Below are 25,001 nucleotides of genomic sequence, written 5' to 3'. Positions count from 1 at the left end.
CCGGGATTTACCTTGCGGTGAGGAACGATACGACTGTGGAGGCGTAGAGTGCTGAAAAGGCCACAAATCCCGCTACCACCGACGATGTTACTCGTAGGCAAGTGGCCAGGTCTTGCTTACACAGTTCGAGCGCTTGGAAAGCGGCACTAGCTGCCGACGCGCTTGCAAGCAGCAAGCAAGTGAAAATCTGCAAAAGAGAGGATGCGTGCGACCTGACGAAAACTATAGATGTAGTGACTTACTTGATCGAGCATTAAGCTGGAGGTTTTGTAAAAATCTGTGAGCTTCTTTCTGTTCGCTGCTAAAACGGCAACCTGAGCTCCCGAGTAGAGGCATGCAAGGACATTGGTAGCCAGCAAAAAGCTGCAAAGGAAACTCGTTAGAAAGGATCTCTTCCACAAAGATTGCTTACTTGAACGAGGCATAGCGCGTCAGAGATGTCGGGGACACTGGAAGCGCTGCTCCCATACACGAAAAAGCCACAGAAGTAAGAGCAAATCCCAAGACTCTCAATCCTAGCTGATAGTAGCGATAGTCGTCTTCCATAGCTCTAGTTGCTCTACCTAGGACGAAACAAGCAGCTTATATCGACGCCAAAGACTCTTCGAGCAATGCCGGATTACGAAGGAAAGGTAGACAAAGACACTAGAAGAAGCAAGGTATACACCAAACCAGCTGCAATGCACGGGGTTATTAAAGAGCACAGTACTTCTTATTGCTAACCGCAAAGAAGAGAAGAAAGAAGAAGAAAAAAAGAGAGAAGAATACAGTACCTGAAAAGTTTCTGTCAAGTTTGGAGTTACCAAAACCACTCTGGTGTCATTCTAGCAAAACCTCAGCATTCGATCCTCGCTTTCCCATCCGAAGAAACAAACGTCGGCAATCTCTTGTACTCTTCGATGCACTGCACAACGTCCCCGACACTGAATTCCATCCATTCGTTGACAATAAGCCCGCATTCCGTCCCCTTCCCAACCGTGTCCACGTCCAGCTTCTCCCTCTTGAGCGACGAAAGTTTCCCGTCAAACAGCTCCGTGCCACTCCGGAGGACTTTGACACGCTGACCCTTGAGCAGGCGTCCCTCGAAGACTCGGCAGCCTGCAATCTTGGCTGCTCCAACCCCTGCCCTGCCTTTGCCTTTAATCTCAAAGATGGCGAGAACTTCGGCCTGCCCGGCAATCCGGGTCTCCGAAGTTCCTGGAGCCCTCTCAATTATCAGCTTCCCCACTTCTTCCAACAAATGGTAAATCACACGGTGATGAACAAGCTGTAAATGGAAACATGAAAAGTAGTTTCAAGTCAATGCATAAAAAAGAACATACCGGGATTTTAGCACGACGAGCCATTGCTTCTACCGATGGCAAGCACTTGACGGTGAAAGCAATTAAGCAGCCCTGACATGCTTCGGCTAGAAGAAAATCTGCTTCCGACACGGGGCCAATTCCGGAATGCACGATACTCACAGATACCTGGTACAAAAGGTTACAGACAACCTCAGATGAAAGAAGGTAAAATATAGGACTTCACCTGTTCGTTGTTCAAGCTTTCGAGGGCTTCAAGAACAGCTTCTAAGGTCCCTTGCACGTCGGCTTTCACAACGAGCGGCATGTTGACTGCCTTCGGAGCTTGGTCGGTCCCTTCATCTTCGGCGGCCGGAGTAGCAGGAGTAGCAGCAGCAGCTTTTAAGCTACGCTTTTGCAATCTGTCCTGCTCCATAATCAGCTGCCTCTTCTCGGCCAGCTTCTTAGCCCTGTCCTCACTTTGCAAAACGTTGAGCGAGTCCCCAGCTAGCGGAGCTCCCCGGAGTCCTGATACCTCAACAGGTGTAGCAGGCCCAGCAGACTTGACAATAGCTCCTGTCATATCCCGCAAGCATCTCACACGCCCCCACTGGTGACCAACAACGACAATGGCTCCCTGTTTCAACGTGCCCGATCGCACTATCACCGTTGCCAAAGGCCCTTGGCCCCGATCAAGCCTTGCCTCGATGACAACCCCGTGAGCATCGCCGTCGGTCCGGGCTCGGAGGTCCATCATCTCTGACATGAGCAGTAGAGCTTCCTCCAGCTTGTTAAGTCCCGTGCTCTGCTTAGCCGAGACCTCGACAACCTGGACGTCGCCACCAATCTCTTCAAGTTCGACGCTGTGCATGATAAGCTGCTGCCGCACCCTGGCAGGATCCGCGTCTTCCTTGTCACACTTGTTGATCGCCACCACTATCGGAACCTTGGCCTCCTGTGCGTGAGACAGCGCTTCTAGCGTTTGAGGCTTGACACCATCATCGGCAGCAACGACGAGAACGACGATGTCCGTCACTGCCGCCCCGCGAGCTCGCATTGCACTGAAAGCCGCGTGGCCCGGCGTGTCCAGAAAGGTAAGGGATGCTCCCGAGGACATCTTCACGACAAAAGCACCGAGGTGCTGCGTGATTCCTCCGGCCTCACCCGCAGCAACAGATGACTTGCGCAGTGCATCGAGCAGCGAAGTTTTCCCGTGGTCGACGTGCCCCATAACAGTGATCACTGGAGGACGCAGTGGAATCACTTCCTTCTGAGGATCATCTTTCCTTACTTCCGCGTCAACTCTTTTCACTTGAGCTCCGAATTCCTGGAAAAGTAATGATCAGTGAATCAACAATAAGAAGCTACAAAGATCTTTTCATCTGAGATAAGCAGCAAAATCATCTAAAGAGAAGCAGCAAAGACTTGCGAAAAGAAAAGAACTAGAGAAAGAAAGGAAAGATCACGTACCAGTGCAACTAGCTCTGATGCATCGAAGGCCAGCGCCTCGTCACCGGACTCACAGCTCTCGCCAAGATCATTCAGGATGGATTGCACAGCGCTCTCTGACTGCTGGAGCCGAGATGCAAGCTCCCGCATCGTCATGCCCTCGAAAATCTCCACCACCTTGACAGGCGAGAGCGGCGCCGCCGGCTGTGGAGCGACATAGGGCCTCTCCACCGGCTGCTGCCGCAGCTTCTCGAATTTCTTCCTTGCAAACTTACTGATCTCTCCAGACGGCCCGACCTTGTCTCTCGCATTCCTCACGCCGCTGCTGGTAAACTCCCGATGGATCGAATGCAGCACGACTCCGCGCAGCCGAGACGCGGCTCTCCTCATCTCCTCATATTTCGCCCCCGATCGATAAACCCTAAACCTCCCGGCGATGCGATCCTATGCAATCATCAGCGATCGAGGAGCTAGCCAGCGCCGTGAAGATCTGCGGTGAGAGCGGCGATCTAGCCGCGGCGAGAAAGATCCACGCGCGGATCATCGCGAGTAGCGCCGCCCTGCGCCAAAATCTCTACCTCTCCAACCTCCTAATCCAAATGTATGGCAAATGCCGCTGCCCTAGCGACGCCCAACGCGCCTTTGACACCATCGCGCGGCCCAATCTCTTCTCCTATAACATACTCATCCAGGCGTACGGCAGCAATGGCCAGGAGGACCAGGCCCAGCGCGTCTTCGACGCCATGCCGTACAGGAACGCTGTCTCGTGGAACACCATGATCACCCTACATGCCCAAACTGGGCATCTAGAACAAGCGAGGAGCTTGCTCGATAGCGCGGCTGTGGCGGGCGCCGGGAGCCTCGTCGCGACCACAGCAATGATCGCGGCCTACGCGCAGGACGGTAAACTCCGCGAAGCGCAGCTACTCTTTGATCGATCGCCCGCCAGGAATCTGTTCGTCTGGAATGCCATGATCCAAGCTCTTGCCGTGAATGGGCATTTGGAGAAGGCCAAAGAAATGCTGCAATCCATGCCGGAGCACGACAGCGTCTCTTGGAATTCGATGCTGGCACTCCACGCAAGATTAGGACAGATCGATCAGGCAGAGGCGATCTTCCACCAAATGCCCTGTCCAAATCTTGTGTCGCGAAATGCGATGATCGCAACATATGCCCAGGCTGGGCACTTGGAGAAAGCAAAAGCTCTCTTTGATTCATCCCAGGAGAGAGATCCAGTGTCGTGGAACACAATGCTCCAAGCTTATGCCCAGAACGGGTATCTCGATCAAGCGAAGAGCTTCTTCGATTCGATGCCCGTGCGAGACACCGTCTCTTGCAACTCGATCCTGAGCGTGCTCGTCGCAATGGATCCCTCGCTAGATCGAGCCCGAGAGTTCTTTGAATCAATGGATCCCCAGCAGAGGGATCACGTCTCCTGGAACACGATGATCCAGGCATACGCTCTCTCGGGAAACCTCGACGAGGCAGAGGCACTGCTCGCGCGGATGGATCGCCCCAATATCGCGACCTTCACTGCGATCATCGCGGCTTACTCGCGCCATGGGCTCGTGGATCAAGTGGGCGAGATCCTCCGATCGCTCCCTCGCTGGGACGTGGTCCTGGGCACGGTGGCAGTGGCAGCGTACACCGAGAATGGGCGCCTACGCGACGCCAAGCTCACATTCGATTCCATGCCGGAGATCAGCGTCGTCTCGTGCAACGCGATGCTCGTCGCCTTATCGCAGGCCGGGCTCGTCGAAGAGGCCAAGTTTCTCTTTGACAGCGCGCCGGAGAGGGACGTACGGAGCGGGAACACGCTGGTAGGAGCGTACGCGCAGGCGGGCTGTACGGAGGACGCTAGCAAGGCATTCCATTGCATGAAGGAAAGAGATTCAGCGTCCTGGAACATACTTCTCACAGCATTTGCCCAGTCTGGGCAACTTTCAAACGCGTTGGAAATCTACAATGAGATGCCGCAAAGGAGTTTGGTTTCGACAAACGCAATGGTGGCGGCGTTTTCGCAAGCCGGAGACGTAGTAGCGGCGAAGAGGCTCTTCGATGGTATGCTCGAACGAAATGCCGTCTCCTGGAATGCGATGCTTACTGGATATGCCCAGAACGGGCATAACCAGGAAGCTCTAGAGCTCGTGAAGCAAATGCTGCTTCATGGCCTCGAGATCGATCACGTCGGTGGGCTTTGTTTGCTCGCTGCTTGTAGCGACGTTGGTGTTTTAGCGGCAGCACGGAGTTGCTTCACATCAATCTTGATGGACCACTCGGTGGATTGGACGAGGGAGCACTACTACTCGATGGTAAACTTGCTGGGGAGAGTGGGGCTTGTGAGTGAGGCGTCTCAGGTCATGGCACTGATCCCTGAGAAGTATCAAAATGGGGCTGGGTGGAAGGCATTGCTCACTGCTTGCAAACTTCATAGTAATGCGGCGCAAGGGAGATTAGTTGCAAGAGAAGCATTCGTGTTAGATCCTCAGAGCTCGTCGTCCTATGCCCTCCTTGCAACAACTTTATCTTGTTAATAGCTTGTGATTCTTTCTGAAACTCTGGTAGTATATAAGAATGGAGAGAGAAAAGCTTGTAATGTTCTGGCAGATCATATAAACATCAGCAAGTATCCTGCTTGATTCTCTTGTTATTAAGTTCTGTCACCTTTCAAACCTTTTATCATACATATGATGGAAGTGTAGAAATTCTACTTTTGTTCCATTTGAGACCAAGCGCTCAATATGCTCGTCCATGCCACAGTATCAGCTTTCCATGGCATTCTTTCCAGGAGCTCCATACCCTCCTCAACACGGTTTGCTCTTCCAAGCAAATCGACCATGCAACTGTAATGCTCCATCCTTGGAGCGATTCCATAGACACTGCCCATCTCGCGGAAGAACTTCCTTGCCTCGTCCAAGAGACCGGCGTGACTGCACGACATCAAGATCGATTGGAACGTAGCCTCATCCGGTTGGATCCCTGCGCCTCTCATCTCCCGGAACGAGCTACAAACTTGGAAAGTGTCACCTTGGATGCTGTAGCCGGAGATCAGTGCGTTCCAAATAGCAGCATCACCACCACCGAGGAAAGCCGAGTCGAAGACGTGCCGGGCAGCAGCCATGCTCGCGGACTTCGCGTAGAAATCCAGCAAACAAGTTGCTAGAACCGGGGGAGAGCTTGATGATGTCTCTTCGATCAGTCCTCTCCTGCATATTTCTCCATGAATTTCTCGGCCAGCCTCTAACCCTGTGCTCAAGTCTCCAAGAGCAGTCAGCACCGCGACGTAAGTTTGATGATTCGGTTCACAACCCCGGCGTGGCTCGAGTTTCATACGAGTAAATGTTTCCAAAGCCTGCTCACTAGCACCATTCTTGACATAGCCCAGGATCATAGTGTTCCAGCTTGCGGTGTTGCGATTCACCATCCCTTGGAAGACCTGGCGAGCCTTCGGCATGCACCTACACTTTGCATAAACCTCCATCAACGTGTTTGCGACGAAACTGTCCGAGTCGAGCCCGCTTGCTGTGATTTCCAAGTGCATCTCCACTGCTCTCTCCAGACACTTGGTCTTGGCAGAATCCTGGAGCTCATTCGCTTCTTTCTCCGCTAATCTTCCCAGGGCCGTAAGAGCTGAGACAAATGCTCGAGAATCGGGAGCACTTCCTGCTGCTTTCATCCTGTAAAAATGTTCTAGAGCTTGTTCGTGCTCTCCATTTTCTGTATACCCGAGAATCATCGACGTCCACGAAACAACGTTTGCGATCTGTCCAATGCTGCTGAAAACTTGATCGGCATCTACCGTGCTCCCACACTTCATGTAGGTAAAAACTAGCGTGTTGGCCATGACGATACCCAAAGAACAGCCAGACTTTACAGCTTCATCGTGGAGAGCCTTTGTTTTCTCTAGCCACTTGGTCTTCATGATTCCGCAACTGGATTTTGCTGCTAAAGAAGCGTAGCACACAAGCACTGTGGTAAAAGTCCAAGCGTTTGGTGGAGTTCCCATACTGCCAAAGAGATCTAGAGCTAGCTCCTCCTTCCCGTTCTCTACATACCCCTGTATCAATGACGTCCACGACACAACGTTCCGAACCTCCATTGTCTCAAAAACCCGACAAGCTCTCTCCATGCTCCCACACTTCGCAAACATGTCGATCAAGCTGTTCGCTACGTGAACTTCCGAGTCCAATCGCCGGGATTTTGCCTGCTCGTATAAAACCACACCTTGTTCTAGACACCCGATCTTGACAAGCCTTCCACAAACTTGAGTTCCCTCTTCCTTCGATGCCAAGCTTCCACAGGCCATAAGGGCGGCAACCATGACTCGAGAATTCAACTCCAGTCCTGTGCTGTGGAAGCACCTAAAAAGCTGCAAAGCGATCCCAGCCTCCCCATTCTCTACGTATCCCATCACCAGACTAGTCCACGAAACTACGTTGTGCTCGGCCATCCTGTCAAAAACTATTCGGGCATCCACCAAGCTCCCACACTTGGCATAGAGATCCACCAGCGAGCTTGCTACGAAGATATCCCTGTCACAGCCCCTTCCAAAAATCTGGTCGTGCAAGGCCATGGATTTTCCAAGAGCCTCAACTTTAGCGAGCTTGCCACAATCTTGGACTCCTTCTTCTTGAGCTGCTAGACGGGTGTAAGCTGTAAGAACCGCGAGAAACGCTCGAGCATCTGGCTCGCAACCTTCCATTTGATCGTAGCTCTCACAAGCCCGATCGATTTCCCTGTTCTCAACATACCCGGAGATCAAAGCTGTCCAGGAAACCACGTCGCGACGCGCCATTCCATCGAAGACTCCTCGCGCATCCGGCATGCTCCCGCATTTCGCGTACATGGAAATCGAGGCATTAGAGACCAGAATGCTTGGAGAGCCGCTGTGATGGATCCTCTTACCAATCTCAAGCTCCCTCAAGCTCCCGCAGGCTTTCAATCCGGCAAGAACGCGAGGATCTTCCTGCGAGAAAGAGAATGGCGCTCGAAATCTCTCGCACTGGCGATAGGCGCGCTTAAGCCCTATTTTCTCTTTCCCCCTTTTGTAACGTTTGTTTTTAGGGTTTATAGAAAGTGTAGTGATGGAGACGCTGGCCAGGAAGCCCGCCAAGACGAGCATTCGCGAGCAGCTAGAATCGCTCGAGGCATCCAAGGCGCGGATCTACGGCAGCGTCAAGAGGCAAAGGTATGAGGATTCCAGCGGCACAGCGCAGAAGCCTCTTCAGAAAATCGACGAGCCTCTTCTCAAGCGGCCGTGTGTGAGAATCGAGGAAGACAATGCTGCTTCTGTGACTGCCGAGGAAGAATCCGGGGAAAGATTGGACAGCGACGCTGGGCTTTTGGTACAATCCGAGAAAGAAGGTCCATACGAGCCTCTTTTATTGTCAGACGAAGGATCACCAGAGAGAGTAGAGGTTTGTTCAAGCGTTTTTTCTTCTTCTTTCTTTCCTTCTTGCAATTTCTCTAGCCATTCTTTGTGAAGAAATTTTTGGTCATGGATATTTTTCTTGCTGTAGGTTCCAGCACCGATTAATAGCAGGCTACTGGAGCATCAACGTGAAGGTGTCCGGTTTCTCTACAATCTCTACAAGCAAAAAATCGGTGGAATTCTGGGTGATGATATGTAAGTACCATCTAAACCGCGTCAAAAAGTTTATTCTTGATTTCTTGTGTGTGTGTGTGTGTAGGGGGCTAGGAAAGACCATACAGTCGATAGCTTTCATCGCAGCTATACTTCACAACGATGGTGAGCTCTTTCGGCTTCCATTCCGATCGAAGGCAAACTTAAGTGAAGCAAAGAAGAAGGTCGTGCTGGTGCTTTGTCCAACTTCAGTGATAGAGAATTGGCAGCGGGAGTTTGAAGCTTGGGGAAGCTTCCCTCTCGGCGTTTACCATGGTGCTCAAAGGGAGGCCATCGTGGACAAGGTCCGGAGAGACGAGCTCGACGTAGTCATTACCAGCCATGATACTTTTAGAATACACGGAAGCTCGCTGCAGGAGATTGATTGGGACTGTGTGATTGTGGACGAGGCACACCGCCTGAAAAACGAAAAGTCTCAGCTCTACAAGGCATGCTGCAGGCTACGCACGAAGTGCCGCTTCGGGTTGACAGGGACAATCTTACAGAATAAGTTGATCGATTTGTTCAACGTTTTCGAGTGGGCTGCTCCGGGATGCCTTGGGACACGAGAGCATTTTCGAGGATACTACGATGAGCCAATCAAGCAGGGACAGAAAATCAGTGCCTCACAGGTTTTAGTAGAGCTTGCGGAGAAACGAAGACAACATCTATTGGCTGTTCTACGAAGGTACTCTTTGAGACGAACAAAAGACGAGACGATAGGACACCTGCTGAAAGGGAAGGAGGACATTGTCATCTTCTGCGCAATGAGTCCTATACAGAGGCGCGTCTACAAACGTCTCCTCGAAAGTCCCGACTTTCAGTGCCTGGTCAGGAAAAACGAACCTTGTGGCTGCGGTAGTGAGGAGCCGAGCTCGAAGTGTTGCCTGAGAACTGCTCCAAAGGGACCGATTTGGTCGTATCTTCACAAGGGCAATCCAGATGGATGCGAGTCATGCCCCTGCTGCTTGGTTCTTCCATGCTTGAACAAACTCCAGCAGGTTTGAACATGTTCTTACGCATTTGTCTCCTAACGTGAATTGGTTTCTCCAGGTGAGCAATCATCTCGAGCTTCTTAAGCCAAATCTTAGTGACGATATCGAGAAGAGAACGAAGGACGCAGCGTTTGCATCACTAGTGTTCGGTGACGATGCTCCTTCTCTCGGTGGCATTCAACCAGATGAGAGCTTTCTCGGTTTAAGTGACTCTCAGAATTGCGGCAAGATGCTTGCGCTGAAGAACCTTTTGTCCAAGTGGACTTCACAAGGTGACAAGGTGCTGCTCTTTAGCTACTCTGTGAGGTTGGTGTGACACAGTTTTATGGTGAGTTTGACTTGCGAATTCATGTATTTAAACAGGATGCTTGGAATTCTAGAGAAGTTTCTTATTCGTCGAGGATACTGCTTTTGCCGGCTCGATGGTTCAACACCTATGAATGCAAGACAGGGCATTGTCGACGAGTTCAATACTAGTCCTAGCAAACAGGTGGTGGAACGATTTGTTTTTTCTTTCTATACAAACTGTTACTTTTCCAGGTGTTCCTCATCTCTACTCGTGCTGGTGGACTTGGACTCAATCTGGTGAGTGCAAACAGGGTGGTAGTCTTTGATCCAAACTGGAATCCAGCACAAGATCTCCAAGCGCAAGATCGCTCTTTCCGCTTTGGTCAGAAACGCCATGTCACTGTGTTCCGGTTACTGGCTGCAGGGTCTTTGGAGGAGTTAATTTATACCAGGCAAATATACAAGCAGCAGCTTTTCAACCTTGCAGTCACGGGAAATCGCGAGAAGCGATACTTCGAAGGAGTTCAGGTAGAACATCTTCTTTTTGTTGTTTCCTCGTTTCAACTTTGTTATTCACAGGACTCCAAAGGTGACAAAGGGGAGCTTTTTGGACTGAGCAACCTGTTCCGGGATCTTCAAGACAAAGTCTTCACGAGTGACATCATTGAGCAGCACGAAGAGAGATTAATGAAGATACAGGTCGAAAGTTACGACAGCGACAGTGATGGACCGTGTAGGCCTCGTAGAGGGAGGCCAAGAGCTCTTGAGAACGACGGGGATGAAGAAGAAGATGACGAGCATGGAGTCAGCGGCCTTGCTCGTCTGGTGAAAGAAAATATGCAAGACTCGCAGAAGACAGACGAAGAGGAAACAGTGGGACTCCAAGACATGCTGACAAAATCAGGTAATTCTTCGTGATTTTCTGGCGAGTCGGATTTTTGTTTCTTACATACTGTGAGTTTTGTAGGTGTGGTCTACGCTCACAAGAACGAAGAGGTGGTGAATGCTCGATTACTTCGTGGCCAAAAGAATGAAGAACCCGTCGATGTCATCGATTCAGGCGACGAGGAGCGCGAAACGAGCACCAGGAGAACGAGAGCTACTCGGGTGACAGAAGAAAAGACCGTCCGAAAATCAGCATCAACAACAAGAAGGGAACCAAAACAAAGACAGGGAGAAGCGGAGGGATCAAAAGCTCCAAAGGAAACAAAACCAAAGCAAAGACAGCGGAGCGATCAAACAGCCAAAGAATTGGATCGCTCCAAAGAACCAACAGCGGCGAAGCAAAAGCCAGCGACGAAAAAATCGGAGCTCTTCTCCGAGCTCGCCAAGTTCAAAGGATTGGGCGTCAAAGAATTTAGCCAGTGGATGGTATCGGCGAGCCAAAAAGAAAGAGAAGAACTCCTCGCAAATTTCCGAGAGAGAAAATGAAAGAATCTCCACCATTGAATACTGGCCGTTCGATTAACTGGTACAAATCTCCGTCGTTGGATTTTAAATCTGAATGCACTATCAAATTTAGGGTTCTTGGGAGCGAGCGCTATGGCAGCTGTGGACAGCAGCAGCAATCCGATCCAGGCACCCTCTGCCGCTGCGGGCGTGAAGGGGTAAGATGATCGTCTGATCGACGCGAAATTTTCACTTGCTGGATCGATTGTCGCTCATTCTTGCAAGTTTTTCCCTCTTTTTCTCAGCCCTGGCGGCAAGGTTACGTTTAAGGTCACTCTTACCTCCGATCCAAAGCTTCCATACAAAGTGTAAGAAAGCTCGTTCTAGGTGAAGCATAGAAATTTCTAATTTTTCCTATCAACAGGCTTAGTGTTCCCGAGGAGGCTCCTTTCACGGCGGTTCTCAAGTACGTTGCGGAGGAGTTTAAAGTTCCTGCGCAGACCAGTGCGATCATCACAAATGGTACGCTTCTCTCTAGAAGAACTCTTAGAAATCTCCTCGAGTTGTCGTTCTCCGCTTTTCTTTCTTTCTTTTTTGGTCTCTTCGAGGGATGTTTTGTATGCTTTGACTGGAAGTTTAGCTAGATATATTTCTCTGATAGATCGATCTCTCGCTCGACAATTATATCGTAAGCTTGCGCTGATTTGCTGTCTTCAATGGATGGTTTTTAACTCTGAACTGGAAGTCTAGCTAAAAGATTTCTCTGTTTAGATCGATCTCTTGCTTGACAATTATCTTGTAAGCTTACGCTCTTTTGGTGTGTAGATGGCGTCGGCATAAATCCCCAGCAAAGCGCAGGTAAGCGAAAAAGCTATGAAGTTTTTTGTATCGATCGATTGATCGTCTGGAGTATGTCGTGTGTAGGAAACGTATTCTTAAAGCACGGCTCGGAGCTCAGGCTCATTCCAAGAGATCGAGTCGGAAATTCTTAAAAGTCACTACAAGTGAAATAAAGCTCCTTTTGTTGACTGACTAAAAATTAGGGTTTATGGGAATGTTCGTGAGCATCCAAACGAGCGGCTAGGATTGCTTCTACCTCCACCTTTGAAAATTTTTTCCCCTTTTATATTGGAGACGTAGGTATAATCGAGGACGATTCTACACAGGGAGAGCTTCGAGTAGGGCGCGACGCATCTCTCCTCGGCTATGGCGACGAGCATGGCGCTCAACGAGATTGCTGTGAGCAGCGCATCTTCAGTGGCTTCGAAGATGTCCTCCAAGCCTGCCGTAAGTGGGGATCAGCTCTGTCGTGCTTTCAAGGGACCTATTCTGTAGATTTCGCGTTAGATCCGTGTTTGTGATGCTTGCATTGCATTTCTCCGATCTGGAGCTAGTTCCGACTGGTGGAGCTAGTTTCGATTTCTTCCATTTTCTCGGTCTGAAAATGTGCTTGCATGAATTGTGTCCAGATGAAAAAATTTGTGGGGTTCCACACGGTTGCGCTCTCGACAAAGAACGCATCGTTTCCATCCGTGAAGGTACCTTTTCTTTTGAGGAAAAAGAAAACTTTTTCGCTTGAGCTTGAAGTTGATCGTTCCTTTTTCTCCTTCGTTTTGATTTAGTGTGCTGCAAAGGTCAACATGGCTGTGGCGGTCGATGTTTCTCGCTTTGAAAATGTGAGCATGGCACCTCCGGATCCCATTCTCGGTGTCAGCGAGGCATTCAAGGCGGATACCGACGCTACTAAGTTGAATCTTGGTGTTGGAGCTTACAGGACTGAGGACCTTCAGCCTTACGTGCTTAAAGTTGTGAACAAGGTTCGTTTCTTTGCCTTAGCTTTACGATTTCACAGCTTGTTTTCTACTGCAGGCCGAGCAGCTTATGCTGGAGAGGGGTGAAAACAAGGAGGTGAGCTTGAATGTTTGAAGGTTTTGGTGTTCATTGGTTTTCGTTTTTGATCATACAGTATCTTCCAATTGAAGGTCTTGCTGCTTTTAACAAGGCTACTGCCGAGCTTCTGTTGGGGGCTGACAATCCAGTAATCAAGAATGGCCAGGTTGGGTTTCTATAAGTTTTGAGTTTCTAAGTTCTTGACGTTTTCTGGTTGGATTTCTAGATTGCTACTGTCCAAGGTCTGTCTGGAACGGGTTCTCTGCGCTTGGGTGCTGCCTTTATTGCAAGATACTTTCCTGGCGTTAAGGTTCTTATTTCGTCTCCTACATGGGGTAAGCACCACATTTCTAGTGACAACAGTTTGGTTACCACTTACGTTTGTAGGAAACCACAAGAACATTCTCAGCGATGCAGGTGTTCCATGGTCAGAGTATAGATACTTTGATCCTCAAACGGTTGGACTGGATTTCAAGGGAATGATTGAAGATATCAAGGTAAAATCTCTACAAGTTTCGTCTTATACGAGGCGTGCTTTAGGCTGCTCCCAATGGATCGGTCATATTGCTTCACGGCTGTGCGCACAACCCCACTGGCATCGACCCGACTCCCGAGCAATGGGAAGCAATCGCCGATGTTCTTGAGGAGAAAGGCCACATGCCATTTTTTGATGTTGCATATCAGGTAATGTTTGGATTGATTTCTCTGAATGTAATAAGTTTGTTTTCCTTTGCAGGGATTCGCTAGTGGTAGTCTCGACGACGATGCGAGCTCCGTAAGGAAGTTTGCCAGTCGTGGTTTTGAGATGTTTGTTGCACAGTCCTACAGCAAGAACCTTGGCCTCTACGCCGAAAGAATTGGTGCAATCAACGTCATTCTTCCAACGGCCGACTTGGCAGCAAGGTATGATAAAACAAAATATCTACGGTGTTAAAACACTCGTGCTTGCTTGCTTTGATCAGAGTGAAGAGCCAACTTAAGCGACTCGCAAGGCCAATGTATTCGAATCCTCCAGTGCATGGCGCACGGATTGTTGCAAACGTTGTCGGCGACTCGGTTTTGTTCGACGAATGGAGGGCAGAGATGCAGATGATGGCGGGCAGGATCAAGGGTGTGAGGCAGAAGCTCTACGAGGCACTCCTGTCAAAGGACAAGAGTGGCAAAGATTGGTCCTTCATTCTCAAGCAAATTGGGATGTTCTCCTTCACAGGCCTCACCAAGTCCCAGGTAAAAAGCTCTCGAAGTTTTCGAAACCTGGTTGGATCTTCACTGTGATCGCTGTGATGTTTTCCAGAGTGACAACATGACTGATAAATGGCACGTTTACATGACAAAGGATGGACGAATTTCCTTGGCTGGATTGAATCTAGCCAAGTGTGACTACCTTGCGGACGCGATCATCGACTCTTACTACAACGTGAAATAGAAGGGCGAAGAGAAACGAGCGAATAAAAGCTAATGCTATGGAGCAAAGTTTTGATAAACATTCTTACCACTAATAAGAGAACTTAAGAGAATATTAATTTGATGGTTGAATGGTATTGTCCCCGGGCTTAGGTTTTATCATCCCATTGCCATGGCGATGGCAATGGCGCTGTCCTCCTCCCTGGAGCCGCGCGCTCCACTCCGCGATACTTACACAGGAAGGCGATTCCAGCGCCGGCATTGGAGGCGCATTTCTGGTGAGTCGCAGGAGAGAAAAATGTAGGCTCGATTCTTACTTCTGCGGCAGCCGCGCAGGCCAGCGACGATTTCATGACACAGATTCTGAGGGAGAATCCCAGCAGAGTGGAGAGGAAGTGCCTGTCTGGAGATAGAATGCTCTCGCTCAAGGAATGGCGATCGCAGCGAGTGCCGCTATGGTCTAAACTTCTCGCGAAAATCGAGCCATTGGTGAAAAAGGCTCGTGAAGTTCGTCCCCAGGAGAAAAAAACTCCCGAGAGTGAGACGACTTCTCAGGCTGCGAAAGGAAGGTCTGTTTTCTTGCCTGACCTTCTTCGAGCATATAAGGGGAATTTGTACGTTCCAGTGGAGATTTTCATGGGCCACGTTGCAGAAGCGGAAGAATTCGCTAGGGAATTTGCCGAGTTGCCTGTCATGATTTTCCAAGACTTTGTCAATGTGATGCAATCCGATCAAGTTGCACAGATCAAGTCGAAAGGAACTCAGTTCATTGTGGAACTGAAAGAAATCTCGGGAGAAAGAAGTGCACAAGCTCAAAAATGGTACGTGAACTTCATCTCTTCTTCTCTCATTTTTTCATTTTCTTTCTTCTAAGCCTTCGTCTTCACAATGCTCTTATTCCAGGTCCATGCAGCTGACTGAAGCTCAAGCGAAATACGTTCTTTCTCAGTATAGAGGCTATCATCACGAAATCCAGCCACGGTTCGCAGTAAGTCGTGTTCAATTGAAATTCTAAACGTGATTAAATCTTCTCGTCGTTCTCCTTTACAGCCAACCGTGATCCAGCCTCCTCCAACGCCAAATCCTGTGTCATCGGCAATATCAAACCGCTTGATGCTGGAACTTTCGACTGTAGTAAGTCTCATCTCGGTAGCTGCATTTGCGGTCGGCAAATTTGCGGCTGGTGTTGCTTCAGCTCTCGCAAGTGTTGCAGCTTTCGTTATTTTTCGAGTTCTCCTTCCCACTATCACTCCTATCATGCGCCCCTTCTTATCTTTGACAATGGGAGTTGTGCGCATCATTCTTGGGACTGGGGAAGCAGGGATGAGAACGGGATTACTCGGCTTGTTTACAGGATTCACAGGCTTTGTTACCAGTGGCGACTTACTTTCTGCGCTTCGAATTATAATCTCGATGATCTTTGTTATCGTGATGATGGCAGCCTTCGCAAAGTTTACCATAACCAGGAGGTCGAGAGATCACCAAAAGTGGGTAAGTTGTCCATTCAAAAGTTTATCGGGTCATTTTAATTTTAATTTCGTAAATGTAGGATATATGGCAAGCTATTGAATTTGGACAATCTAAGCCTCAGGCTCGCGTAAAGGTGAGTTTCTGTAGCTAAAAGATTTTGTACCTCTTACGATTTCCTTTCCATATATTTTGGTTTCAGGGATCTACTGGAGTAATGTTCAAGGACGTAGCAGGAATCGATGAAGTTGTAAAGGAGTTGCAAGAGGTACACTCGTTTCATTGGCACCGTATTCTTTTTATGTTTGACCGGGCATGTTTCACGTTTCAGTTGGTCGTGTACCTTAAAGATCCGGAACGATTTGCCAGGATGGGTACAAAACCACCCCATGGGGTGCTTCTTGAAGGGCCTCCTGGTTGTGGAAAGGTGTAAACAAACACTCCATTTGAGTTCGCTAATTTCTTACGTTGCTGCAGACTTTACTTGCAAAGGCGGTAGCAGGCGAGGCAGGAGTACCGTTTTACCAGATGGCAGGCTCTGAGTTTGTAGAGGTGCTTGTTGGTGTGGGAGCTGCTCGCATGCGTGATCTGTTCTTGCGTGCCAAGGTTTGTTTATTTCCGAGGCTTAGCTCTGTGTGAATGTGGATCTTTAATTTTTTTTTCTCCCTCTATGTCTCTCTCTCTTCCAGGTAAATCGTCCAGCAGTCGTGTTTATTGACGAGATCGATGCACTGGGAGGCGCGTAAGTGTACCAGCCTTTTGTCGTTTTACTTTCGTGGAAATACTGAGTATTCTTTCGCGTGCAGACGATCGGAATTCCACGGTAAACGTGCAATGGATGACAAAACTGCTACGTTCCATGCGGGAACTCAAGAGCGTGAAACTACGCTTAACCAGCTTTTAATAGAGTTGGATGGGTTTGATACCGGCAAAGGTGTTATATTTCTGGGTGCAACCAACCGTGCTGATATGCTTGACCCAGCTCTCCTCAGGCCTGGCCGTTTCGATCGAAGAGTATGTTCACTCTCTTTTTTGTGTTTTCAAGCAATGATTTTGTGTTGTAGATTCTTATCAGCCCTCCAAAGGCCAGCGCTCGCTACGAGATTTTGAAGGTCCATTCTGAAAAGGTGAAACTGGATTCCTCGGTTGATCTGTGGCCTTACGCGAAGAGTCTCAACGGTCAGTCAGCTGACTTTACTTTTTATGGCAATTCATTTCCCTTAACGTGTTTTCGCAGGATGGAGCGGCGCTGAGCTCGCTCAGCTTATGCAAGAGTCTGCTTTGGTCGCCATAAGAAAGGGCCATAAATCTATTACACGGCACGATGTTGACACTGCTGTAGACAGACTTACAATCGGCCCCGAAGTATATGGTGTTGGACGACGACAGTCGGTCCACCGCCGTATGGCTTCGATCGAAATAGGGATGGCAATGGTGGCTCATCTTCTTCGGTCTACAGAGAACGCTGAAGTGGAGCCGTGTGACAGGATTTCGATTGTTCCTCGTGGAAAGGCAAGTATACAAAAGCTTTTTCTGGTACTTATTGTGTCCACATTGTGATTATTGTGTAGACATACTCAAGAACCATCTATCATACTCTAGACGATGACGCCTATCTTTTTGCTCGACGTCCTACGCTGATTCATCGGCTTAAGGTATCTTTCCTTGCGGGCTTGATTGTAGATGTTAACACCGTTGGTAAGCGCAGGTGATGCTCGGAGCACGAATCGGGGAGGAGCTTATATATGGACACGATACATCAACATTGTCTGCAGCGTATCTAGCTGACGCGAGCTGGCTAGCACGAAAAATATTTTCTATGTAAGCGACGAGCAGTGCTTTAGCCTTAAGTCATCGTCTTATGCAGATGGAACGTAGACGGACGTATTTCAATGCATGGTGAAAGATCGCCATGGGAACGATCCTCACAATTCGGGCCTCCAACTTGGTTTGAAGGTGGACTATACAACGATTACGATCTCGTCGGTCAGTCCATAGATCCTCGAATGGATGAGGATGTAGCGGTGCGCACAAAAGCTCTAATGCAGAAAGCCTATGACGAGACTTTGTCGCTGCTAAAACCATACAAGGCGGCACTGACGAAGGCATTACACGTATGCTACTTTCCTCAAAATTTGGTTCTTTCTTTTGGCTCATGTGCCCCTGCAGGTGATTATGGAGAAAGAAGAAATGTTCGGCGAAGAGCTGGATGTTATTCTTAAGCGCTACCCGTCCGGATATCAAGTGGAGCTCGTGGATAGTGAAGAACAGCCAGGCTATCTTGTGTCCGATTCCAGTGACACTAAGTTGGTTCTCGAGCTCGCAGGTGGATCATCCAAAGAGTCTGCGTGGTCGAAGAACAATGATACAATGGCATGAGGTGAGTTACCTTCTTCCTGTACTATTTTACTAACACCACTTTCCTTTTCTCCATTAGGCTAGTCCGGTGATGTCACCAAAAGAGAGCAGCGAGCGTCAATTGTGGTGGCTACAAGAAGATGCTGTACGACGACGGCTGGGCCTAGCTGCGATTCAGACTGAGCACTGGCTTGGGTTCATGCGTGTAGTGTAAGCGATGGAGAAGATAATCTAGCAAGGACAAGGTGGGTTTTTCCTTCTCAAGATGGGTGGATTTTATAACAGGGATTCTAGCAATGCCGACGATGCAGAAGTAGAGAACTTGCTGAATCAGTTCCAAGAAGAGAGTGTGCTCAAGCTGAGCACCGTGGGTACTAGTCACAGGACCGCTAAAGGATTCGAAGCCCCTCCTAGCAGTGGTGAAAGGCAGGACGATGGTGGTGGGCTGGAGGGTAATCTTCTCGTTCGATTCGCGAACCTCAAGTCTCGACCACCACCACCAGCGGCAGCAGCAGCAGTGAAGAAAAATCATCAAGGCAAAGACACAGGTGTCGACATCCATGCCAAGAAATCTTCTCGTTCACAGCAAGAGCTTGATCTTACTCTAGATCAGGAGGAGGAAGATCATGAAGAAGAAGAGGAGGAGGAGGAAGAAGACGTCTTAGCCGTTGAGCTCGAGAACAGGCTCAAGGCACTCAAGTCTCCATCAAGTGGTTCTCAAGAATCACACTCTTTTCATGGAGCAAATCCTCCGGAGCAGCGTCAGCAGGTCAAGGTTTCGTCGTCTCCTTCAGCTCTTTCGTCATCCTCCTCATCTTCTTCCAGCAAGAACCGATCTTTCTCCCCGATGAAGATGCTGAAGCAGCTTAGCATGACTAAGAAGAAAGATCCAACGAGAAGCCAGTCGCGATCCGACGAAGGAAGCTTCTCTTCTGTGGAGAACGATGGTGTTAACAGGTTGCTAGCGTCCGCGGCCGACGAAGTCTCGCTGGAGAAGAAGAAGAAAAAACAGAAGAAGGAGAGCCAGTCTCTAGGTGGAAGTGCCAGAAGCTTTGAAACAGAAGGTGGTGACGAGGAGGAGATCGATGCGGATGGCCTTCTCCGGGACTTAAACGTGAAGAACCTTAAGAAGGAGCTCTCGGTGGCATCGGTCGAGGAGGAGAGACTGACTCGCGAGGCTCAGCAAGTCATCGAGTGGGCCAAGGACGCAGCTCGGCTCGAGAAACTGGCAAATCCCGCGGGAGGAGGCAGTGATGAGGATTCGGACCTGGAGGAACTCCTGAGGATGGAGCACGAAAACGCAGAAGAAGAACACGATGGAGGAGGAAAGCTCCACTCGCCAAAGGACAGCTCCAAAAAGAAGAAGAAAAAGGCCAAGAAGTGGAGCTTGTTTTGAGCCAGAGCATCGCTGCGAGATCTCAGGTACATGGCAGAGTTTGTCTATCTTGTATCTTACTTTGGTTTTTCTCGAGAAAGTAATGCTATCGCTCTGGCAATACGAACAAAGTTATAACTTATCGGGAATTCATCACGTAAATTTGGAAACTTAGGAACTCTGGCCTCGATCAATCGAAAGAACACGACAATGTTTCTTCGGTGAGATACACAGGGTTGACATGTGTAAGTCCATCGTTTGCTTAGTATAAGCAGTGATCGAAGCCTTTTATTTCTGATCTTTTTTTCTTTTTTTCTTTTCTTGTTCATCTGACCATTTTCTAACATGATCTTGATCGATCTTTTTATTGGGCTGCAGTTGCTCAAGAGCATTGAGGTTGTTTAGCTTCTTTTCACTAAAAACTTAATCGTGACTTGGTTTCCAGGCTTGCGGAGGATTTTCCCAAACATGCCACAACATTTTCACGATTTATGATAATCTCTGGGCCATCTGCGACCCGAGCCCTTTGGCGAGCTCTTTCTCGCTGGATCTTCACATCTCCAACAACAATGGGACGCTAGAAACTCCAGGCTCGGGATTCTACCAGACTTGCTACGGCTTGGAAGTCATAGACATGGCCACCGAGAGCGAGAGCCAGAGCTCCAAGGGCATCGCAGCGTCTTGCAAGGATTTCCATGGCGGCTACCAGTGGACGAGCCTCAGCCTGGACGAGCGCGTAGAGAACAAGGGTGGCAACTTAAACTGGTGTGGCTGACAAAAAAACTCTATAACCAACTTTCCTTTAAAGTTTTAAAGTTTGCTGCTCTCTTTTCTTTTATACCAAGAGAAATGGCTATGGCGATGGCGGTGGCAGTGTTTCATCCAGGTAAGGATCTAGCTGAGCTTTCATCCCAATGCTGAGCTGTGGCTAGATAGATTGAGGTGTTCTTCTTCACACAAGCAGCAAGAGTTCGTCTCCAGTGCTCCAGGTATTTGATCTCCAAGGAAGAACTTAGACTTTACTGTAAGAACTTCCAGAGCTTGTGCTCAAGAAGGGCGGCCACAATTACTGGCAGTGGCAAGAGCACAAGATTCACTACGTTCGTCAGGGCCATAAAGGAGTGCCAATTCTACTCGTCCATGGCTTTGGAGCATCTGTTTATCACTGGAGGTTTGCTCTCTTTTCTTGTGTGTGAGAGTGTTTTTTCTCCAACTTTTTGCTTGCTGCAAGATACAACATCCCCGAGCTTGCCAAAACTCACGAAGTTTTTGCGTTGGACCTCCTGGGATTTGGGTGGAGTGACAAGGCCTTGATCGAGTATGATCCACAGCTATGGAGCCGCCAGATCGCGGACTTCGTCAAGCAAGTTGTCAAGAGACCCGCTGTGATTGTTGGAAACAGGTAAGTTTGGTTCATAGTTTTTCTCTTCTACTCTCTAGTTTCTTGGTGCTTACAGCATTGGTGGGCTTACTTCTCTCCAGACCGCAGTGCTCTATCCCGACCTCGTCGCAGCACTGGCTTTGGTAAACCCGGCTGGTCGTTTCCAGAGTAGAAAAGCTCAGGTGATCGTCGAGAAACCAACGAAGAACACGGCTGGATGGCCGGCGTTTTTTAAAGCTAGAGACTGGGCAAGGCGTGAAGCGCTACTGTTTGTTTTCAAGCAGCTGAATCAACGCTCGCGAATCCAGGCAGCACTAAACAACGTAAGCCCAAGAACCAAGAATCCATTCTTTCATACTTTAAGTTTGGTTTGTATTTTTTGTCAGGTGTATAGAGACAAGAGCCATGTGGACGAGTTTCTTATCGATTCTATACTCGAGCCTGCCGCGGATCCAAACGCAGCAGAGGTGTTTTACAGGTTCGTAGAAGGGAAAGAAATGAAAAACTATGAAAAAAATGGCTTTTTTTTCTTGGAACAGGATGATCTCTCGCTTCTTGTTCCAGCCATCTGATTTATCCCTGGAGAAACTTCTGCGAGATTTGGATTGTCCGCTGCTAGTGCTGTGGGGAGAGTCGGATCCACTGGCCCCGTCTTCGAAAGCTGACAAGATCCAAGCTCTTTACAACGACGCAACGCTCGTGAAGCTCCAAGCCGGACACTGTCCTCACGACGAGATACCAGCGCAAGTAAACGCGAGACTCACTTCGTGGATTGCCTCGCTTGAGAATCTGTTGTAGCAAAGCTCTCTCTCGGGATGTGGTGACGAAGAGCCTGTGGTTTTCAAAGCGAGAGCTCCCATAAAGCTTTGGCTGTGCTCGCAGCTCTTCTTGAGTTTGGGTCTTCCGCTCGCATCCATCTCCCAGTTCCAGGATCTCTTACGAACCTTCGGCTCTCTCGGTTTGGAAATGCGTGTTCCCAGTCCGGATGGTTGTAAATATAAGCGTCCATCCTGAAAGGTGGTAAAGATGCATGTCAAGGAAAGGAGCTCTTGCACTACCTTCTGATGGAGGTGACGAAGCTCGGGCCCTCTGCGTGTGGAGACGTTGATCGAGTCTGGAGTAGCTCGGCATCAGACAGAGCTAGCGACTGCGCTGCGAGCATTTTCCATCCTCGGCTCCTGGAAAGGTAGAAAGAAACCATGAAAAAAAGATGGAAACGGAGGTGAAAGAAGACTTGATACCACTGGAATGGTTTGATCGAGAAAGTGTCCGACTCGGTGTCATACGGGGACCGGAGCCTGGATGCCGGCCCCGCCAGCATCGAGAGTGCTCGAATGATTTCGTCCGGACCACTGGCGTTAGCTGAAAAACTCGCTGGAACACAGCGTCCAGACTTTGTTTCGATCTGCGAAACCAGGAGAACTGATAAAACACACACACACAGAGAGAGAGAGAGAGAGAGAGAAGAAGCTATGGAACCTTTGCTCACCGCGAAGCCTCTCACAGCAGGACAAGGATAACCCCCATCGCTTGTGACAGTGTTATGCCGGAGAATGCAAAGCGTCCGGATTTCCAGCTTGTAAGGCAGAGCTTGCAACTCCTCAACAAGTTCTAGGCACAGAGGCCAAGAGTGTCCCATCTCATCTCCTCCAAGCTCCATGTCGATGGAATCATCGTAAGCACCAGCCATATGAACCTGTGTAGAAGGCAAGCAGTAGAAATCAACTCACAAACCAGGGGAAATAGAAAGAGAAAAAAAACTCAAGAACAACACCTCGAGGATGGTGTCCTTGTCCGGAAAAAGCGAAGAAAGCATTTGGGCGAGGCCTTCTTTCACGCAGCCTGCAAAGTCCAAATGCCCGATGCTTGTTCTGCAAAGCCATCAGAAGCGTAACACACCAACTTGGAGCATCCTTACAGTCCGGATTTGGGATCTCGGATTCCCACTCCCACACAAGTTGTTGCATCATCTGTGCCAACAAACTGCGAGACAAAGAGAGAGAGAGGGAAGGAGTTACAACCAAGCTTATTTCCAAATCAATCTTACATCCACAAACTCTGGAGTAGCGGTCGCGAATTCCTTTTGCAAAACACACACGAAACGCGGAGTGCTGGACTGTTTGATCTCTATCGCCGGGGATGCCTTGAAAGCATCAGCGGCGGCTACCAAAGTGGGATGACCCAAGAGCCAAGCCAACTACAACTTAGTAGTCAAGAAACACGCAATCGCTTCGCAAATCTGAGCAAAGTGGTACCTTGGTCGCCGCGTCTTGAGCATCCAAAGCCTCGAGCGCCGCTCCCACAAGAACCATAGCTGCTAGGGTAACCACATTCCATCTCGGAAACAATAACATTAAAAGGTTGAACTTATTATCACATTATATTTCCATTGATGGTTGCTAATCAGCTGACCGTGATGGGAACTTCAATCGCAGTGACAGACACACCAGTGTACGTCCCACTTTGTGGGAAGTTGAAAGTCTCAAACGAAAACGTTGGAGGATCACCCGTTGTCTCGCTCGCTACCACGGTGACAACCATGGTACCCTGGTATGGAACGTTGATAGACCCCGTATGGGTCTGAGCCTGGAGGCTTATGCTTTGTCCAGCAACGAGAGTCCAGTTCACTGACCAGGTGAGCGTTTGCACGGCCTGGATCGATGCCTGCGACGTGTATGTCTCGCTTTCCTGCCACTCGTACTTAGTTCCGGGGCCCGCGTCCCCAACTTCTCCAATCTCTGGGATCGTTGCAGTGACCGTAACATCCATGGAGGACGTGACTCCCTCGGACTGGGACCAAGAGCTCGAGATGGTCTTTTGGATGCTAGACTGCTCAGAGCTTGAAAAGGAGCCGTCTCCAGCAACGTTGGTGGAATAGCTGTCTAGACTTTGAAGAGAAACAGACGCCATTGAAAGATCGCCATACGTGACATCCAGTAGCTGGCACGAAACAAGAGGCCTGAGGAACGCAAAGCCCCATGCGTTTACGTCGTCACCGGCACGGATGTCGGCTCCCACCAGGATTCCGGAGTAGACATTGATTACCGTCGCGCTTCCACCTTGGTATCCATGCTGGAAAGTATTGCCGAGGCTTGTGGTAAACATGATAGCTCCGGAGCGATCACCTGGTCGTCCAAAAGCACGAGCCAAGGTATAATGCATACCAAGAAGAAGTGATAGAGCAAGCTTACCAACGTAATCCCATTCGCCAAGCCAGAGGGACATGGACGTGATGAGCTCCCCGGGCTGGAAAGTGTAGGTGTACGAGCTTCCAGCGGGGCTGCCGTAGAGGTGGCCTTCATTGTCCGTCTCACCCGTCTCCCACAACTTGACAGCTTTGGTTTTGTTACCGTCGTCCCACACTTGGATCTGGCGGATGACCTTCCCGCTAGTCCAGGCTTCAAGCTGATAGTCGGTGCCACCCGAGGTGTTTCCCACAGCTTGGACGGTGCCAATGACGGGGCTGGAGAGTGTAGGAGCTAGAGATTGAGCAAAAGGATGAATGCAAGGGAGTTCTAGGAGAGATGCTTTGGTGATGATGGTCTAGAATGGACCTAGATTTATATTGTCCTCGACTTAGTGTTTGAATCAACCATCGCTGGATTGTTGATCATACTCCATGTGCGCGTGATTCTCGATCTCTGAATGAAAGAGTTTCTTACGCTGTTGCTTTTCAACATAATCTGCATCGACAACAGGTCCTGATTATCACAGAATAAGCAAACACCAGAAAACTACGTTCGTGATGAAGGCGCTGCACTAGAAAATTATGCTTAGTGTAAGGGTTGTCCCATGCATTTGATGAAATCTAGGTCATTCACGTGAACATGAAGGTAAAAAATTTGCCAGCAAGATGCAACAAGATTAAAAACATATCTCGTTTTAATCATGTGAAAGTTTTCTAAGAGGTTTATATGTGTTAATGTAAACATCAGATGCAGATTTGAGTCCTCGTGGTCAGAATTTTGTAATGCAGCGCGTTAACAAGAGAAACCTATATGTCCGTCTAGTTTGCGTTCCAGATAATCTTTTCCGGCCTCATCCCTTGATCGGAAACTGCTGCACAAAGTCTTACCAAATTGTCAACCCTGTAGACAGTTAA

At 49.1% G+C, this 25,001-nt stretch overlaps 11 protein-coding genes across 13 annotated transcripts; 8 read left to right on the top strand and 3 right to left on the bottom strand.

The window, feature by feature from the left end:
* Positions 1–72: 72 nt before the first annotated feature.
* LOC9637320 (translation initiation factor IF-2) lies at positions 73–3,132 on the bottom strand. Of its 3 annotated transcripts, XR_002992710.1 has the most exons (7): positions 2,751–3,132; positions 1,528–2,607; positions 1,323–1,469; positions 774–1,267; positions 413–458; positions 243–363; positions 73–187 (listed from the first exon to the last, which is right to left on the bottom strand). XR_002992710.1 is itself a non-coding variant. In XM_002972706.2 (4 exons), exons 1-4 carry the CDS (start codon positions 3,117–3,119, stop codon positions 836–838), a joined length of 2,028 nt encoding a protein of 675 aa, XP_002972752.2. In that variant the 5' UTR covers positions 3,120–3,132; the 3' UTR covers positions 691–835. The 3 variants fall into 3 exon arrangements, 1 of the variants encoding a protein (XP_002972752.2); XR_002992711.1 differs by lacking the exons at positions 73–187; positions 243–363; positions 413–458 and adding an exon at positions 604–675; XM_002972706.2 differs by lacking the exons at positions 73–187; positions 243–363; positions 413–458 and having other exon boundaries at positions 691–1,267.
* Positions 3,133–3,175: 43 nt separating this feature from the next.
* LOC9637319 (pentatricopeptide repeat-containing protein At4g02750) lies at positions 3,176–5,263 on the top strand. The gene has a single exon (XM_002972933.2). The coding sequence runs from the start codon at positions 3,176–3,178 to the stop codon at positions 5,261–5,263; it is 2,088 nt and encodes a 695-aa protein (XP_002972979.2).
* A 173-nt stretch (positions 5,264–5,436) lies between these two features.
* LOC112347274 (pentatricopeptide repeat-containing protein At2g33680-like) lies at positions 5,437–7,554 on the bottom strand. The gene has a single exon (XM_024677915.1). It carries the CDS (start codon positions 7,552–7,554, stop codon positions 5,437–5,439), a length of 2,118 nt encoding a protein of 705 aa, XP_024533683.1.
* A 259-nt stretch (positions 7,555–7,813) lies between these two features.
* Positions 7,814–11,134, top strand: LOC9637318 (switch 2). Its single transcript, XM_002972932.2, has 8 exons — positions 7,814–8,146; positions 8,249–8,355; positions 8,420–9,353; positions 9,406–9,653; positions 9,711–9,837; positions 9,888–10,163; positions 10,215–10,539; positions 10,603–11,134. Exons 1-8 carry the CDS (start codon positions 7,814–7,816, stop codon positions 11,064–11,066), a joined length of 2,814 nt encoding a protein of 937 aa, XP_002972978.1. The 3' UTR covers positions 11,067–11,134.
* Positions 11,135–11,146: 12 nt separating this feature from the next.
* On the top strand, positions 11,147–12,063 carry LOC9637317 (ubiquitin-fold modifier 1). Its single transcript, XM_002972931.2, has 5 exons — positions 11,147–11,242; positions 11,330–11,392; positions 11,449–11,546; positions 11,850–11,882; positions 11,949–12,063. Exons 1-5 carry the CDS (start codon positions 11,178–11,180, stop codon positions 12,014–12,016), a joined length of 327 nt encoding a protein of 108 aa, XP_002972977.1. The 5' UTR covers positions 11,147–11,177; the 3' UTR covers positions 12,017–12,063.
* A 92-nt stretch (positions 12,064–12,155) lies between these two features.
* On the top strand, positions 12,156–14,450 carry LOC9637316 (aspartate aminotransferase, chloroplastic). The gene is made up of 11 exons (XM_002972930.2): positions 12,156–12,311; positions 12,494–12,562; positions 12,647–12,841; positions 12,894–12,932; positions 12,991–13,080; positions 13,141–13,249; positions 13,302–13,411; positions 13,455–13,598; positions 13,651–13,817; positions 13,877–14,141; positions 14,209–14,450. The coding sequence occupies exons 1-11, from the start codon at positions 12,231–12,233 to the stop codon at positions 14,338–14,340; spliced, it is 1,401 nt and encodes a 466-aa protein (XP_002972976.2). The 5' UTR covers positions 12,156–12,230; the 3' UTR covers positions 14,341–14,450.
* Positions 14,450–18,334, top strand: LOC9637315 (probable inactive ATP-dependent zinc metalloprotease FTSHI 1, chloroplastic). The gene is made up of 17 exons (XM_024677751.1): positions 14,450–14,596; positions 14,655–15,139; positions 15,222–15,306; positions 15,369–15,809; positions 15,868–15,921; positions 15,988–16,053; positions 16,117–16,212; positions 16,263–16,391; positions 16,475–16,527; positions 16,592–16,799; positions 16,850–16,964; positions 17,023–17,297; positions 17,357–17,440; positions 17,494–17,606; positions 17,653–17,899; positions 17,955–18,165; positions 18,223–18,334. Exons 1-16 carry the CDS (start codon positions 14,450–14,452, stop codon positions 18,162–18,164), a joined length of 2,808 nt encoding a protein of 935 aa, XP_024533519.1. The 3' UTR covers position 18,165; positions 18,223–18,334.
* A 52-nt stretch (positions 18,335–18,386) lies between these two features.
* Positions 18,387–19,813, top strand: LOC112347221 (DNA ligase 1-like). The gene is made up of 2 exons (XM_024677752.1): positions 18,387–19,565; positions 19,620–19,813. The coding sequence occupies exon 1, from the start codon at positions 18,409–18,411 to the stop codon at positions 19,537–19,539; it is 1,131 nt and encodes a 376-aa protein (XP_024533520.1). The 5' UTR covers positions 18,387–18,408; the 3' UTR covers positions 19,540–19,565; positions 19,620–19,813.
* Positions 19,808–20,333, top strand: LOC112347223. Its single transcript, XM_024677756.1, has 2 exons — positions 19,808–19,914; positions 19,964–20,333. Exons 1-2 carry the CDS (start codon positions 19,864–19,866, stop codon positions 20,291–20,293), a joined length of 381 nt encoding a protein of 126 aa, XP_024533524.1. The 5' UTR covers positions 19,808–19,863; the 3' UTR covers positions 20,294–20,333.
* On the top strand, positions 20,017–21,791 carry LOC9636555 (pheophytinase, chloroplastic). Its single transcript, XM_002972928.2, has 7 exons — positions 20,017–20,404; positions 20,451–20,507; positions 20,557–20,689; positions 20,750–20,920; positions 20,976–21,222; positions 21,286–21,377; positions 21,439–21,791. Exons 1-7 carry the CDS (start codon positions 20,368–20,370, stop codon positions 21,695–21,697), a joined length of 996 nt encoding a protein of 331 aa, XP_002972974.2. The 5' UTR covers positions 20,017–20,367; the 3' UTR covers positions 21,698–21,791.
* Positions 21,722–23,285, bottom strand: LOC9637314 (protein N-terminal asparagine amidohydrolase). The gene is made up of 8 exons (XM_024677753.1): positions 23,155–23,285; positions 22,947–23,096; positions 22,818–22,882; positions 22,674–22,770; positions 22,389–22,595; positions 22,141–22,304; positions 21,958–22,077; positions 21,722–21,909 (listed from the first exon to the last, which is right to left on the bottom strand). Exons 1-8 carry the CDS (start codon positions 23,251–23,253, stop codon positions 21,741–21,743), a joined length of 1,071 nt encoding a protein of 356 aa, XP_024533521.1. The 5' UTR covers positions 23,254–23,285; the 3' UTR covers positions 21,722–21,740.
* Positions 23,286–25,001: the final 1,716 nt, after the last annotated feature.

The sequence above is a fragment of the Selaginella moellendorffii genome, unplaced genomic scaffold, assembly GCF_000143415.4.
Source record: "Selaginella moellendorffii unplaced genomic scaffold, v1.0 SELMOscaffold_20, whole genome shotgun sequence".
Lineage (NCBI taxonomy): Eukaryota > Viridiplantae > Streptophyta > Lycopodiopsida > Selaginellales > Selaginellaceae > Selaginella > Selaginella moellendorffii.
The sequence above is the reverse complement of the archived record's forward strand: the minus strand, read 5'-3'. Positions and strand labels throughout refer to the sequence as shown.

Excerpts from the sequence above, each read along its gene's own strand:
- LOC9637317 (XM_002972931.2), top strand. The coding sequence starts at position 11,178 with ATGGCAGCTGTGGACAGCAGCAGCAATCCGATCCAGGCACCCTCTGCC. Across the intron at positions 11,547-11,849 it reads CAGTGCGATCATCACAAATG|ATGGCGTCGGCATAAATCCC; the intron begins GTACGCTTCTCT and ends TTTGGTGTGTAG. Across the intron at positions 11,883-11,948 it reads AAATCCCCAGCAAAGCGCAG|GAAACGTATTCTTAAAGCAC; the intron begins GTAAGCGAAAAA and ends TGTCGTGTGTAG.
- LOC112347223 (XM_024677756.1), top strand. The coding sequence starts at position 19,864 with ATGATCTTGATCGATCTTTTTATTGGGCTGCAGTTGCTCAAGAGCATT. Across the intron at positions 19,915-19,963 it reads AGTTGCTCAAGAGCATTGAG|GCTTGCGGAGGATTTTCCCA; the intron begins GTTGTTTAGCTT and ends CTTGGTTTCCAG.
- LOC112347221 (XM_024677752.1), top strand. The coding sequence starts at position 18,409 with ATGGGTGGATTTTATAACAGGGATTCTAGCAATGCCGACGATGCAGAA.
- LOC9637320 (XM_002972706.2), bottom strand. The coding sequence starts at position 3,119 with ATGAGGAGAGCCGCGTCTCGGCTGCGCGGAGTCGTGCTGCATTCGATC. Across the intron at positions 2,608-2,750 it reads CATCAGAGCTAGTTGCACTG|GAATTCGGAGCTCAAGTGAA; the intron begins GTACGTGATCTT and ends TTACTTTTCCAG. Across the intron at positions 1,470-1,527 it reads AAAGCTTGAACAACGAACAG|GTATCTGTGAGTATCGTGCA; the intron begins GTGAAGTCCTAT and ends CTTTTGTACCAG.
- LOC9637319 (XM_002972933.2), top strand. The coding sequence starts at position 3,176 with ATGCAATCATCAGCGATCGAGGAGCTAGCCAGCGCCGTGAAGATCTGC.
- LOC9637314 (XM_024677753.1), bottom strand. The coding sequence starts at position 23,253 with ATGTTATTGTTTCCGAGATGGAATGTGGTTACCCTAGCAGCTATGGTT. Across the intron at positions 22,883-22,946 it reads CTACTCCAGAGTTTGTGGAT|TTTGTTGGCACAGATGATGC; the intron begins GTAAGATTGATT and ends TTTGTCTCGCAG. Across the intron at positions 22,305-22,388 it reads CTGCTGTGAGAGGCTTCGCG|ATCGAAACAAAGTCTGGACG; the intron begins GTGAGCAAAGGT and ends CTGGTTTCGCAG.
- LOC9637318 (XM_002972932.2), top strand. The coding sequence starts at position 7,814 with ATGGAGACGCTGGCCAGGAAGCCCGCCAAGACGAGCATTCGCGAGCAG. Across the intron at positions 9,654-9,710 it reads CTCTTTAGCTACTCTGTGAG|GATGCTTGGAATTCTAGAGA; the intron begins GTTGGTGTGACA and ends GTATTTAAACAG. Across the intron at positions 10,540-10,602 it reads AGACATGCTGACAAAATCAG|GTGTGGTCTACGCTCACAAG; the intron begins GTAATTCTTCGT and ends TGAGTTTTGTAG.
- LOC9637315 (XM_024677751.1), top strand. The coding sequence starts at position 14,450 with ATGGTATTGTCCCCGGGCTTAGGTTTTATCATCCCATTGCCATGGCGA. Across the intron at positions 15,810-15,867 it reads CGAGAGATCACCAAAAGTGG|GATATATGGCAAGCTATTGA; the intron begins GTAAGTTGTCCA and ends TCGTAAATGTAG. Across the intron at positions 16,392-16,474 it reads ATCTGTTCTTGCGTGCCAAG|GTAAATCGTCCAGCAGTCGT; the intron begins GTTTGTTTATTT and ends TCTCTCTTCCAG.
- LOC9637316 (XM_002972930.2), top strand. The coding sequence starts at position 12,231 with ATGGCGACGAGCATGGCGCTCAACGAGATTGCTGTGAGCAGCGCATCT. Across the intron at positions 12,312-12,493 it reads AGATGTCCTCCAAGCCTGCC|ATGAAAAAATTTGTGGGGTT; the intron begins GTAAGTGGGGAT and ends AATTGTGTCCAG. Across the intron at positions 12,933-12,990 it reads AGAGGGGTGAAAACAAGGAG|TATCTTCCAATTGAAGGTCT; the intron begins GTGAGCTTGAAT and ends TTGATCATACAG.
- LOC112347274 (XM_024677915.1), bottom strand. The coding sequence starts at position 7,554 with ATGCCGGATGCGCGAGGAGTCTTCGATGGAATGGCGCGTCGCGACGTG.
- LOC9636555 (XM_002972928.2), top strand. The coding sequence starts at position 20,368 with ATGGCTATGGCGATGGCGGTGGCAGTGTTTCATCCAG. Across the intron at positions 20,508-20,556 it reads GTTCGTCTCCAGTGCTCCAG|AGCTTGTGCTCAAGAAGGGC; the intron begins GTATTTGATCTC and ends AAGAACTTCCAG. Across the intron at positions 20,690-20,749 it reads GCATCTGTTTATCACTGGAG|ATACAACATCCCCGAGCTTG; the intron begins GTTTGCTCTCTT and ends GCTTGCTGCAAG.